General features: G+C 22.4%; 2 protein-coding genes across 6 annotated transcripts in view; one reads left to right on the top strand and one right to left on the bottom strand.

Annotated features, from left to right (window-relative positions):
• LOC117178059 overlaps positions 1 to 6110 on the top strand; it is a 6752-nt gene extending 642 nt beyond the window's left edge. Inside the window, exons 2-4 of one of the 4 annotated variants that reach the window (XM_033369271.1) lie at positions 1451 to 1504; positions 2155 to 2234; positions 5483 to 6110. In XM_033369271.1, the coding sequence (XP_033225162.1) occupies positions 2174 to 2234; positions 5483 to 6066 (645 nt within the window). In that variant the 5' untranslated portion in view covers positions 1451 to 1504; positions 2155 to 2173 and the 3' untranslated portion in view covers positions 6067 to 6110. Of the gene's footprint in view, positions 1 to 1420; positions 1505 to 2123; positions 2235 to 5482 lie in introns of all 4 variants that reach the window. The other 3 variants (XM_033369270.1, XM_033369269.1, XM_033369272.1) reach the window with 3 other exon arrangements.
• The window catches only part of LOC117178058 (protein dopey-1 homolog), a 178781-nt gene that overhangs the window by 20651 nt on the left and 143426 nt on the right, over positions 1 to 14704 (bottom strand). For both annotated transcript variants that reach the window (XM_033369267.1, XM_033369268.1), the window contains one exon: positions 13149 to 13260. In XM_033369267.1, coding sequence (XP_033225158.1) covers positions 13149 to 13260 — 112 coding nt within the window. The remainder of the gene's footprint in view (positions 1 to 13148; positions 13261 to 14704) is intronic.

Raw genomic sequence — 14704 nt, 5'->3', positions numbered from 1 at the left:
TAAGGAACAAATGTCTCACTGGAAGTTGTTTCAACTTCGAAGTTCACTCGATACTTTTCTTCGTTGAAGCTAAGAAAATGTGCTTACCATCAGGTCTCCATTCGCAATTAATTATTATCAAACAATTAGCGTTTTTAACTTAATTATCCACATCGTAGGCATCGCTAGGTTATAATGCATGTGTATACCAAATTTCAGAAAGCTTCGATAATATTTGTTTGAGTTGAGACGATTTATGTTTCAAAAAATAATTAAATTTGGCAACATTTTCTAATCACTTTTTCCCTTTTATTATCGAAAATATAAATCGGATTGAAAAACTCTAAATAAAAAAAAGTTCCATCTTGTCATTCTCTACAAGAAAATATTTTCATAAATTTCATTTTTTGAATTTCGAAATTTTAATATAACAAGACGTTCGGACAATACTTTTTCGCGTTTTCGAGCGTTCGGACCCTTTTCGTTTCTGGCCACTCAATTCTTAGGTGAAAATTCATTTCTTTGGAAAGAAAGTTGATCCTTTTTGGTAAAAAATTCAAGTGTTTTGTTGCAGATTTAATTATTTCGATGAAAAGTCAACAATTTTATTAAAATTTTATCATTTTTCATTGAATTGTTTTGTTGAAAATTCAACAATTTGGTTAAAAATTCATACTTCTCGGTTGGAATATCAACTGTTTTGATGAAAATTCATCTTTCTGTCTTCGAAATTCAACAATTTGATTGACATTTGTTTTTTTTCTTGATAAATAGATGTCTTTTTTTAATTTAAAATTCAACTTTTAACAATTCATAATATTAATTCGTTTCGTCTAAAAAATTTCACTATTGAAGATTCACAATTTTAGTTGATAATTCGTTCAAAAACTCATCTCTTTCTGTAAAAATTTTACCTTTTTTTGGTTAAAAAGGAAACTCTTGGGTTAAAAATTTATCTTCATCGGTTAAAAATGAACTTTTTTTGAAAATTTACAATTTCGAGTTGATTATTCAACTTTTTTGTAGGAACTTTGCAGCTCCAGCTTGAAAATTCAACTACTTTGTTTTATTTTTAATTAAAAGCTTTTTTTTAACATAAGCTATTGCATTTTTCGACGAATATTCAAATTTGTAGATTGTAAAAAAAGCAAAAAGTTTGGTACAAAATTAAACCTTTTTGTAATTTTTTCGTAATGTTTTGTTGTATTTTTTTTTTAATTCGTCTATTTGGTAAAAAATTAATCTTCTTGGTTAAAAATTCAACTTTTTGAATAAGAATTTATTTATTTTAATGAAAATTCTTCTTTTCTGGTAACAAAATTATGGTAGAACATTCAAATGTTTTTTTTTTTAAAGATGATGTGTTTAGCTTGAAAATTCATCATTTTTTTCTTTATTTAACCTTTTTCGTTAAAAATTTCTCTTTTTCATTTTAAAATAGTGTCATCGCTTAAAAAAAAATGTCAAATAGTTTCAATAGTGCGGTGAGTCCGAGGCCTGGTTATGGTAAAATAATATATGTAAAGTATGTTTAATTAATTATTCAGAGAGTGTAAAGTGACCTTATTTATATTATAAAAAAATGATATAATAAAAAAATGTACGCGAACATCCAGAAATTATGAAAATATGGGTGGGTCGAAGGAAAAAAATACAACGACTGAAATATTTCATTTTAGATCCCTTACAACCAGAAATCGCTAGTATTATTATTTTTTTGTAATATATATATAATATGCAAAATTTTCCAAAATCTTGCAATAATTAATATTTTCCGATTTTCGAGATCAAAATCTTATTTTTAAAAACCTTAAAAAACTAAACTAGTTTTTGAAAACCTTAAAAAACTAAAGTAATTTTTAAAAACTTTGCAAACTATCCTATTTTTTTATCTAGCAAAAACTTTTTCGCAATTGAAATTTACCTTCAAAAATGAATAAAATCTAGATCATTTTTTTTAAAGTAAATCTTAGTGCGATCAAGTTTTCGAATGGTCAAAAACGTTTTAGGATAGTTTGAAGAGCTTCTAAACATTAATTAATTTTTTTATTTTAGGTTATTAAAAATCAGATTTTGTTCTAAAAACGTTAAAATATTTAAATTTTATAAGATTTTTCAAAATTGGGTATATTATGTTGATTAAGAAAAAAATTCAATTCTGTGACATTCAACCAGTGCAAAATCCTCTTCTGAAATGGTTACATCAAAAGCGATTATGTTCCTGATACTGGGAATTTTATTCCTGACTACTGCTCGTAAGTTTAAAATAATATAAATAATCCTTTGAGCACGACCTCAAATATTTTCAATAAAATATAAAATTTTCTTTTTTTTTAATTTAAATATTGGACGCTCAAAAAGAGGCTATAATTTCCTTTATTCTAAATTTAATTTTTGTTACTTTAATCCTATTTTATTGAAAAATCGACTACTATATTTTTGGTTCAAACTTGATCTTTTCCAGTTAAAAAATTAATCATTTTATTAAAGTCATCTTTTCTTTTGGAAATTCAACTGTTTTTTTCTTCCCAAAATTCGTAAAAATTTTTTTCCTTCTTGAATGAAAAGTCTTTTTTGGTTGAAAGTTCAACTCTTTTGTTGAAAAATCGTATTTTTGGTTTGATAATTCATTTTTTTTAAATTGATCATTCAACTTTCTGGATAGAAATTAAACTATTTGGACACAAATTTAACTCTTTTGTAGAAAATTCATACGTTTTGGTAAAAAATGACTCTTTTCTGTTAAAAATAAATTTTTTAAATAAACATTTAACTATTTAGTGTTTCGTTTAAAAATTTCTCGGTTTGAATTGAAAATTCGTCTTTTTCGTCGAATTCAAATGTTTTTCATTTAATATTAAAATCGTTTTTGTTTGAAATGTCAACAATAAAATTTTGCGTCGATTTATCATTCTAGTTAAAAATTAAGCTTTGTAATAATCTTAGTTGAAAATTCATCTCTGTGGTTGAAAATTTAACTATTTTTTTGATTTTTTAAACTAATAATTAAACCATTTAATTTTTGGTGGAAAGTTGATATTCCTTAGTTGAAAATGATATTGTTTAGTTGAAACTGATATTTTTTGTTGGAAAATCAACTAATTGATTGAAAATAACCTTTTTTTTGTAAACTTGATATTTTCGGGTTAAAAAATAAATTGTTTTGCTACAAAATTGGTCTTTTGGGCTTGAAAATCTAACAATTTGGTATAATTCTTTTTCCTTCTTGATTGGAAAATCTCTGCTTGGTTGAAAATTCAACTCTTGTTGAAGCTTCGTCTTTTCGGTTTAACAATTTATCGCTTTTTGGTAAAAATATATATTTTTTTTAATGCATCCGATTTGTTTAAAGTTGAATAAATTTATTAAAAAATTATTTGTTTGGTTAAATATTCATGGGTTTATTTGAAAATTCATCTTTGATTTAAAATTTAATTATATTTGGTTTAAACCTCTTTTTTTAAATTTATTATCCTCAAATAAAAATTTATCTGTTCCATTTTTGTTTTAAAACTATTTTTTTTTAGTTGAAACTTGAACTGTCTGGTTAAAAATTAATGTAATTTGTTGAAATTTCTTCTTTTTTTTGGTAGAAAATGCAACTGTTCAGTTGAAAATTAATTTGTTTTGGTTAAGAATACAACCATTTTGTACAAAAATTCATCCTTTTGGGTTAAAAATTCAATGATTTTGATGAAAATACACTTTTTTTATCGAAATTTCATATTTTTGGGCTAAAAATTCAAATATTTGGAAAGCAAATTCATATTTTGGTAAAAAACAAAGTCATTTTTTGGTTGAAAATTCATCTCTTTAGGCAGAAACTTAACCTTTTCTAGTTAAAAGTGGAATTACTTAATTAAAATTTAAACTTCTTTATTGAAAATTCATTTTTTGTTGTTAAAAATTTATCATTTTATTGGAAAATTCATTTATTTAGTTTAAAATTGAATAATTTGGTTGAATATTCGTTTTTTAAAATGTATTTTCCTGAAATTTCTTCTTTTTTTGGTAGAAAATGCAACTGCTTGGTTGAAAATTCGTCTTTTCAGCTGTTTTGTAGAAAATGTATCTTTTTGGTTTGAAAATAACTTGATTAAAAATGAATTTTAACCAGTTAATTGAATTTTTAACCAGATGCTTCAAGTATTAACTGAAAGAGATCAATTCACAACCCAAAAAATAGTTAAATTTGTAGCTAAAAAAATGATGAATTTTTTAACCAGAATGACGAATTTTCAACAAAATACGAATATTATTATATAACAAAATACGAATTTTCAACCAGATACTTGAATTTTCATCTGAAAACAATTAATTTAACACGAAAAAAAGAATAGTTAATTTTTCAGTTAAGAAAATTAATGTCAAAGCAAAAAAGATAACATTTCTAGCAAAAGAGACGAATTTTTTAACTAGAAAGACAAATTTTTAAATGAATATTCGAATTTTCAACCAGATACTTCAATTTCCAACTGAAAACGATCAATTATGAAAGAAAACAAAAATATTTGAATTTTCAGCTTAAAAATTAATTTCAAACGAAAAAAGATAAAATTCCTACCCAAAGGGATTAATTTTTTAACCAAAATGACGAATTTTCAACCAGTTTCTAGTATTTTCAACCACATACTTGAATTTTCATCTGAAAACGATCAATTCTCAACCCAAAAATAGTTAAATTTTTAGTTAAAAAATAACTTTACAACGAAAAAGATCAAATTTATACCAAATGGGATGCATTTTTTAACCAGCATGATGAATTTTCAACAGAACACGCGAATTTTCAATTGAAAACGATTCACTCTCAAACAAAAGAAAAATAGTTAAATTTTTAGCTTAAAAAATTAATTTCAAAACGAAAAAGATAAAATGTCATGCAAAATAGATAAATCTTTACCGAGAAAGACGAATTTTTAAAATAATATACGAATTTTGCAATCAGATGCTTGAATTTTCTCTTAGACATTTGAATTTTCATCTGAAAACGATTAATTTTCCACGAAAAAAAGAAGAGTTAATTTTTCAGTTAAAAAAATTATTTTAAAAGAAAAGAAGATAAAATTTCTTAAAAAAAAAAATTAATTTTTAAACCAGAAAGACGAATTTTTAAAAGAATACATGGATATTCAACCAGATACATAAGTTTTCATCTGAAAACGATCTGTTTTCAACCAAAAAAAGAATAGTTAAATTTACAATTGAAAAATTAATTTGAAAAGAAAAATCAATAAATTAGTTCAATACTACAGTAATATAAGGATATTTTTACAACTGAAGAATCATTAAATTAAATAATTTTAAAAACATTAAGTATTCTCTCGATAATGTTATCTTTCAAAAATATAATTAAAATATATATACATATATATATATTTAAAGAAAAGTCATTTTTCGAAAGAAAGTGATCAATTTTCAACTAAAATAATAATTACTTGTCATCCTTATTTGGCAGAGCACTAATTTTCATATTTAAAAAAGTCTAATTTATCTAATTTTTCAGAAAACATCGATGATTCCGACTACAACCCTGTAGAAATCGACAAAGAGTATCCCCTAATTTACAGTGAGAATTTTAAAAAAAGCAGTCCAACCGACGATTTTTACGTCTTGAACGAAATCGAGGAAGTAGAAAATGATCCGGAAACTCATCCCCGAATGATCGAAAAATTCCAAGCAGCCAAAAACCAAAACACTGCTTACTCGACAGGAGATAAAATTGAAAAAATTTTCTTCAAAAAAGTCGATTCTATCACGAGAGCAAGATCTCCTCCTCAAAACAATTTTTACAAAAAAATAGAAGAAAAAATCTACAGATATACGAAACACCGGATGCCGGGTTACGACTATGACGAATTTAATATTTTCGGGGACAGCCGTGACGAAAAATGCAACGAGAAATCCACTTGGACGCATTGTCTTTGTCAATTTACGTGTTACGAACCCAGCACTGTTGACTGTTATTCCCCCTGTGAGAGCGGATGCGAATGCAAGGAGGATTTTGTTTTTGATGAGAGGACAAAGCAGTGTTTGCTCCCATCTCAGTGCGAATCGGGCGTTGATTATTTTTACGATTATCAAATTTAATCAGAATTATTATCACAGGGAACGCGAGAAAAGGGATTTTTGTATCTTAAAAAAAAAGAAAATAGGGAAATAAATTCTTTTGAATAAAATTAATCTTGGCGTTATGTTAAATTTATTTTGAAACGCTTTAAATTTATAACTTTAAAAGCAGAGATATTGCTTTTTCAACAGAGTGGGTGAATCTTTAACCAAAGAGATAAAATCGCAATTAAAACGATAAATCTTCAATAATAAAATAATAATTTTTAATAAAAGAGTTTTACTTTTAACCAAAGAAAATTATTTCCAAACTAAAAGATGAATTTTTAACCAAAATGATAAATATTTAATTGGAATACTTTCTTTTTTAACCGACATGAATATTGTAATTTTTTTATTCAATATTTATAATAATAGTAGAAAAATCATTTTTTTGTTTTGTTTTTTTTTCGTTAAAAATTTGTTCTTTTAACTGAAAATTAAATTTTATTTAGTAAAAATTTCACTAATTCATTAAAAATTAATTTTTTGCCGAATCTTGACAACCTCAAATTGAAAATTTATCTATTTTATAGAAAATTCGTAGTTTTTGCTTGAAAATTGAATAATTTGGTAGAAAATTTAACTAATAACCTGAAAATTTACGTATTTTGTTTAAAATTCGTCTTTTTTAGAACAAAAACAGACTCCTTGGATGAAAGTTCAACTATCACCTTACAAGTTAATATTTTTTGGTTCAAGATTCAAAATTTTAGATAAAAATTCGTTCTTTTAACTGAAAATTCAACTATTTTATTGAAAATTTCATTGATTGGTTGAAAAATATCTTTTTTTATGAAACTCTATATTGACGGGTTAAAAATTAAAAAGTATTGCAGAAAACACATATTTTCGACTCGAAAACTCAACAATTTGGTGAAAATTTTAACTGTTTAGTTGAAAATTGATCTATTTTGTCAAAAATTGGCTTCTTTTTTTGGTAGAAAATAAATTTTTTTTATTCAATATTTATAATTATAGTTAAAAATTCGTTTTTTAACCGTAAATTCAACTTTTTGATTGAAAATTCATGTCGTCAAAAAAGGCGAATAGGTGACATTTTTTTTCTAAAATAGGGAACAAATATGTGATAATCAAAATTGTTAAATAAGACAAACGAGTTGTAATTTGCAACCCTGAAAATGGATTTTCTACATTTCCACTGAGAACTAATTTTCAATTAAACAAAAATAAAAACTATTTTTTTACAACACCATTTAATTGTTTACAACATAGTTAAATCTGTTACCAAATTGTTGATTTTTCAAACAAAAAAGTTGAATCGGCTACATTTTTCAACCAAAAAAGTTCAATTTTTAACCAAAAAATTAAGCAGATAAATTTCTGCTGAGAAAAATTAATTTTCAATTAAAACAACAACGACAAAAACGAATTTTCTACAAAAAGGTTGAATTTTATACCAAATTTATTAATTTTCAAGGAAAAAGATTCATTTTTATCAAAAAATTTTATAGTTGATATTTCCACTACAAAACTTTAATAAAAAAATCAACCAAAAAAAATTAATTTTCTACCAAAAAAAAAGACGAATTTAAAAAAAAACATAATTTTTTAACCAAAATGTTGAATTTTTAACCAAAAATGGAGTAGAGAAATTTTCATTGAGATCGAATTTTCAATAAAAACAAAAACCAATTTTCTACAAAACAGTTTAATTTTATACCGATTTGTTGAATTTTTAAGCCAAAAGGCCTAATTCTCTATCAAACAATTTAATTTTAAAAACAAAAACATGAAATAACAACAAAAAAGTTAATTTACAATTAATCAGTTGACTTTAAAAAAAAATTGAATCTGTAGTTTAAAAAAACTTGTTTACAACCAAACGCATTTTTAATTTAACTTTTGACCAAAAAAAAAGACCTTTCAACTAAAATGATGAATCTTCAACGAAAAAAAATGAAATTTAAAAAAATTCGTTCAACTTTCAACCAAGGACTGGAATTTTTAATGAAAAATTATATTGTTTGGCAGAAAATTCAGTTTTAAAATTGAAAATTCATATTTTTTGGTTGAACATTCATCTTTTTTTATTGAAAATTAATTCTTTTTATTTAAAAAGTATATTACTGTATTTTTGTTTGATCCAAATTATTGTCCAATCAAACAGATGAATTTTCAACTAAAACTATGAAATATTCAGTTAGAATAAGTTAAATTTTCAGTTATTTTCAACGTAAAAAATCATTCTTCAACAAAAAATTGAATAATTAATTTTGACCTAGTTAAAAAATTAATTTTTTACAAAGAAATAAATTTTTATCAAAAATTATGCAATATGTAATAATTGGAAAAGTTAAATTTTCAGTTGAAAAATTATTTTCCAACAAAAAAAAATAACTTTCAACAAAATTGTAAGATTTTCAAACAAAGTGATAAATTTTCAATTAAAATTGTAAATCCTAAACTGGAATAGTTGGATTTTAAACCAGAAAAATTAATTTTTGACTAGAATAAATAAATTTTTTACCAATGATCAGCTCATTGGTACAAACATTTTTCAACCAAAAATTGAATGATTAAATCTTTAGTCAAAAAATAAATGTTCAGCCAAAGAAATAAATTTTTATCTGAAATTATGGAATATTTAATCATTGGAATAAGTTAAATTTTCAGTTAAAAAATTTCTTTCCTAAAAAAATTAACTTTTAACAACAAAAAAAACTAACTTTAAAAAATGGTTACATTTTCAAACAAAGTGAGAAATTTTCTACTAAAATTGTGAATCCTAAACTGGAATATTTGAATTTAAAACAAAAAAAAATCATTTTTAACAAGAACAATAGAATTTTTAACCAAGAAAATTATTCTACCAAAACAGATGAATTTTCAAATTTAAAAAATCATTCTTAAACCAAAAATTGAATAATTAAATTTTTAGTTAAAAAATTAGTGTTTTACAAAGAAATTAATTTTAATTTAAAATTATGCAATAATTGGAAAGTTAAATTTTCAGTTAAAAAAATTACTTTCCTGAAAAAAAACTAAATTTCAACAAAACAAAAAAAACGGACTTTCATCCTAATAGTTCAATTTTGAACCTGAGCGACAAATTTTCAACTAAAAAGATAAATTTTTAACTAGAGCAATTTAATTTTTTACCAACGAGATGAATTTTTAACCAAAAATAATAGTTTCAACTAAAAAAAATCATTCAACCAAAATTTGAATAATCAAATTTTAGTCAAAAAATTAATATTTTACAAAGAAATTAATTTTTATATATTTTCAACTAAAATTATAAATTTTTAACGAGAATAAATGAATTTTTTTTTACAATGAGCTGAATTTTCAACCAAAAATAGTAGTCTTAACTAAAAAAATTAATTTTCAACAAAAAAAGCGGGTTTTCAAGAAAATAGTTCAATTTTCAACTGAAATTGTTGTATTTTTAACAATAAAAAATTAATTTTTACTAAAAAAGATAAATTGTGAACCAAAACATAAATAATTAAATTTTAAATAAAAAGAAATAATGTCCAACCGAAAAAATGAATTTTTAACTGAAACTATGAAATATTCAGTTGAAATAAGTTTAATTTTCAGTTTAAAAAATTACTTTCCTGGAAAAAAACTAAATTTCAACAAAGCAAAAAACAGACTTTCATCATAATAGTTCAATTTTCAACCTGAGTGAGAAATTTTTAACTAAAATTGTGAATCCTAAACTGGAATAGTTGAATTTGAAACCAGAAAGATGAATTCTAAACTAAAATTAGAAATTTTTTACCAATGAGATGAATTTTTAACCAATAAAATTATTCTAACAAAACAGATGAATTTTCAACTTAAAAAATCATTCTTCAACCAAAAATTGAATAATTAATTTTGTAGTCAAACAATTAATGTTTTACAAAGAAATTAATTTTTATATATTTTAAACTAAAATTATAAATTTTTAACTAGGATAAATGAATTTTTTTGCAATGAGCTAAATTATCAACCAACAATAATAGTCTTAACTAAAAAAAAATTAATTTTTAACAAAAAAATGCGGTTTTTCAAGAAAATAGTTCAATTTTCAACATAGTTGATGAATTTTCAACTGAAACAGTTGATTTTTCACAATAAAAAAATGCATTTTTCCTTAAAAAAAAGATAAATTGTCAAGCAAAACCTAAATAATCTAAAATTATGCAATGTGTAATAATTGAAAAAAGATAAATTTTCAGTTAAAAAATTACTTTCCTAAAAAAAATAACTTTCAACAAATTTGTAATATTTTCAAACAAAGTGATAAATTTTCAACTAAAATTGTAAATCCTAAACTGGAATAAATAAATGAATAATAGTAATAATAAAAAATAATAAATAAATCTTTTAACAATGAGCTAAATAACCAAAAAAAAGTTCCAACTAAAAAAAATTAATTTTGAACCAAAAAAGATAATTTTTCAACCAAAAATTGAATGATTAAATCTTTAGACAAAAAATGATTGTTCACTTAAAGAAATTAATTTTGATCTAAAATTATTAAAAATTTAATAATTGGAATAAGTTAACTTTTCAGTTAAAAAATTACTTTCCTAAAAAAATTAACTTTTAACAAAAAAAAATAACTCTAAAAAAATCGTTACAATTTCAAAAGAAGTGATAAATTTTCAACGACAATTGTAAATCCTAACCTGGAATAGTTGAATTTTAAACATAAAAGGTCAAATTTCTACTATAATATATGAATTTTGTAACAAGAAAGGCGAATTGTTAATATAATATGTGCATTTTCGACCAGATACTTGAATTTTTAACTAAAAAAGATCAATTTACGACAACAAAAATAGTTACATTTTACTTAATAAATAAAAAAATATTTTTTTATTAATTTAAATTAATGAATTATTTATTAATAATAATTAATTAATCCAACTAATTCATTCAAACAAAAAATGATTAGTTTTAAACTAGAATAATAGAATTTTTCACAAACAAGGTGAATTTTTAACTTAAAAAATCATTCAACATAAAATTGAATAAATAAATTTGATCAAAAATTACGGAGTAGTCAATAATTGGAATAAGCCAAATTTTCAGTTAAAAAAATACTTTTCTACAACCAATTTTTTACCACAGAGATGAATTTTCAACCAAGGACATTAATTTCTACCAAAAAAGATAAATTTTCAACCAGAAATTGAATAATTAATCATTTTCTGCCAAAAAAATCGATTTTCAACCAAATCTGTGGATTTTTAACGAAATAATTTAATTTTCAAATAAAACAAAATTATTTAGTCAAGAAATAAAATAAAAATCAAATAAACTGTTGAATTTGTATCCAGAAAAACGAATTTCCTATAAAACAGTTGAGTTTTCAACTCCAGAATATTAATTAATAAAAAAAAAGTTCATTCACGAACATCCACATGAATTTTTTTAAAAATAGTTAAATTTCCGGAAGAAATTCCTTTTCATCCAAAGAAAAAATGAGTTTTCAAGCAAAAAATTTAATTTCTTAGAAAAGAGTTTAACTTTTAACCAAGAAATTCTATTTTTAATTAAAATTATCAATATTGCACTGGAATACTTGCATTTTAACCGAAAAGGAGAATTTTTAAATAAGAAGATTAACTTACAAACAAAAAAAAAAGGATAATTTTCTGCCAAAAAATTAATTATTAACCAAATCTATTGATTTTTAAGGAAATTTATGTTTTAACAAAAAAAGGTAAAATGACTACAGAAAGAGATGAATTAAAAAAAATTAATTCTGAGCAAAATAGTTGAATTTTTAATTTAAAACAAAATTTTAGTCAAAAAAGAAAAGAAAAACTTCAATAAAAAAAAAGATCTTTTAAGAAAGTTGTTCAATTTTCGACCAAGGAGTGGAATTTGTGACCCAAAAATATGAATTTTCAACAAAAAAATTGATAGTTTTTATTAAAAAAAAAAAAAGAATTTCCTTAAAAATTTTCAACAAAATACATCAATTTTCAACCTGAATTTTCAAGCCGCAGCTGCAAAGTTTGTACAAAAAAAAGTTGAATTATCAATCCGAAATTGTTAATTTTCAACCGAAACAGATTAATTTTTAACCCGGAAAAGTCCTTGTTAACCAAAAAAGGTAAAGTTTCTAAAAGAGAGGATGAATTAAAAAAAATAAATTCTAAATAAAGTATTTGAATCTTCAATTTAAAATAATTTGTTAAAATAAATTTATATAAAACAGTTGAATTTTCAACAGAATAGTTCAAATTAAAAAGAAAAAATTTTAAACCAAAATTGGAATAAAAATTTTTATTAAAAAAAATTTGTAACCAAAAAAGGTGAATTTTCAAGATAATTTAATAGTTGATAGTGCGAAAAACAAAAAATGTAATTTTGAAAAAAATTAAACTCAACCGAAAAAAGGAATTCTCAAGAAAGAAATGTAATAGTTGATTTAATCTCAATTAAAATTAAATTTCAACTTTAATTTTTTTTAAAGTCTACTACAATATTTTTGGATGAGAATTCATTTTTTCTAATTGGAAAATTAATTATTTTGTTAAAAAGTCATCCTTTTTTGTTGAATAATAAAATTTTTTGTAGAATAGTCTTTTTGGGACTGAAACTTCAAATAGTTTGTAGAAAAATTGTCTTTATGAATTGAAAATCCATCAAAATCATTTTCGATTAAAAATTCAACACTTTTGTTAAAAATTCGCTTTTTTGGAATGATAATTCATATTTTTTGGTTAAATATGAAATTACTTGGTTGAAAGTTGAACTAATTTGTTAAGAAAATCATTTTTCTGTTAAGATTTATTATTTTATTGGAAATTTAAACGATTTTATTCAATATTCGTTTTTTTCTTTGTTCAAAATTAATTTTTTACCTGAAAGTTGAAATATTCCGTTTTTGGTTGAAAAATAACTATTGCATTGAAAATTAAATTTTTTTGGGTAAAAAATTCGTCTTTTGGGCTTGAATATTAACCAAAAATGTAATAGAATATATTTGACCAAAAAATATGTTAATTTCAAACTAAAAACAGTTAAGTTGAACAACAAAAAAAGGAAAATTGATTAAATTTGTTAAATATTATCTTTTTTAATCTACATACCTTATTATCCATTAGTTTCGCTATCCTAGTAATGTGTGGGACAAAATCAGACGACAAGTTGTTATTCTCAGTGCCAATCGCTGCAGCGTCTCCCACAAAAGCCCATTTGTACCTTAAAAATAATTTTATTATAAAAAATACCAAGAATTGATAATAATATTTATTATTTTTAACATTAATTAGTATTTTTATTAGAAATAATAATTAAGAATAATCTTCGGAGCCATTATTTCTTTTAAATTCACTTTTAACTTTGAAAAACAGAAATTGTCATTTTTTTGTTTAAAAACGAAGCTAGATATGAAGAAAAGTTGAAACTGAAAAATTGTTTTCTCAATAAATTGCTACAAAAAGAAACAATTTTTCCAAAAACAAATTGTAATTTTATAACTTTGTATCATATCTCACTTTTTTTTGAGAAAAATGAGAAATTTCGATTTTTTTAAATTAAAAATGTATTTTTTCAAAAAACGTCTCATGCGAGAATTTTCTTGTTTTTTTTTTTTTTTTTTAATAAAAATATATGGTAGCTGACAAAATAATGCCCAATACTTTCAAAACCATCTAATTTTTAATTTCACATAATTAAAAGTTCAATTTGTTGATAAATAAATGATTAATTAATTTTCCAAAGATTATTAAGAAAATAAAAAAAGATTTTTGAATATTTCATTATGCGAAAAATCAAAATTTCAACAAAAAAGTTAATCTTTAGCCGAAAAAATAAATTTTCAACCAAAAATATTAATTCACGACAAAAAAATGTCATAATCAATATTTCAATAAAACTGATTTTAATTTTAAATCTGAAATTCACAACGAAAAATGTAATAATCAATATGTCAAACCAAAAAAAAATCCCATTTTAAATCTAAAACAGTTAAATTCATGCAAGCAAGACAAATTTTTAACAAAATACATACATTTTTAATAAAATAATTACACTTTCAACTAATAAAGATGAATTCTCAACGAAAAATGTAATTGTTAATATTTCAAATAAAAGAAATTTTATTTGTAACCAAAAAGAGGTGAATTCTAATCTAAGACGAATTTTCAATAAAGTAGTTGAATCCTCAAAAAAATTTCATTTTCAAATTTTTCAAGGAATTAAAAAAAAAGTTGTTAATTTTCTTGACACTTTTTGAAATTCTTAAAAAGCTTCAAATTTTTCATTACAAATCTTGAAAAATCTAGATTCCGTTTTAAATTTGTTGAAATCTTTTCGAGTTTTAAACTATTTTTGTATCTTTTTAAAACTTTGTAAATAACCCTTTAAACGACTTGAATTTTTCTTGAAAATATTAGGGATTCTTTTTTCGAAATTTCAGAAAATAATTCGAAATATTTTAAAGTTTACTATTAAAATTAAATTTTTCAACTGGTTTGGATTTGAAATTAAAATGGCTTTTTGATAGAAATATAAACTATTACATTTTTCGTAAAATATTAATTTTTTGGTTGAAAATGTATTTATTCCATTTTATGTTCAAAATTTCTATTCGTTAGTTGAAAATTTTTACATTGTTTATTCGTTTTTATATTAAAAAAAAATT

This window comes from Belonocnema kinseyi, chromosome 8 (assembly GCF_010883055.1).
Source record: "Belonocnema kinseyi isolate 2016_QV_RU_SX_M_011 chromosome 8, B_treatae_v1, whole genome shotgun sequence".
Lineage (NCBI taxonomy): Eukaryota > Metazoa > Arthropoda > Insecta > Hymenoptera > Cynipidae > Belonocnema > Belonocnema kinseyi.
The sequence above is the reverse complement of the archived record's forward strand: the minus strand, read 5'-3'. Positions and strand labels throughout refer to the sequence as shown.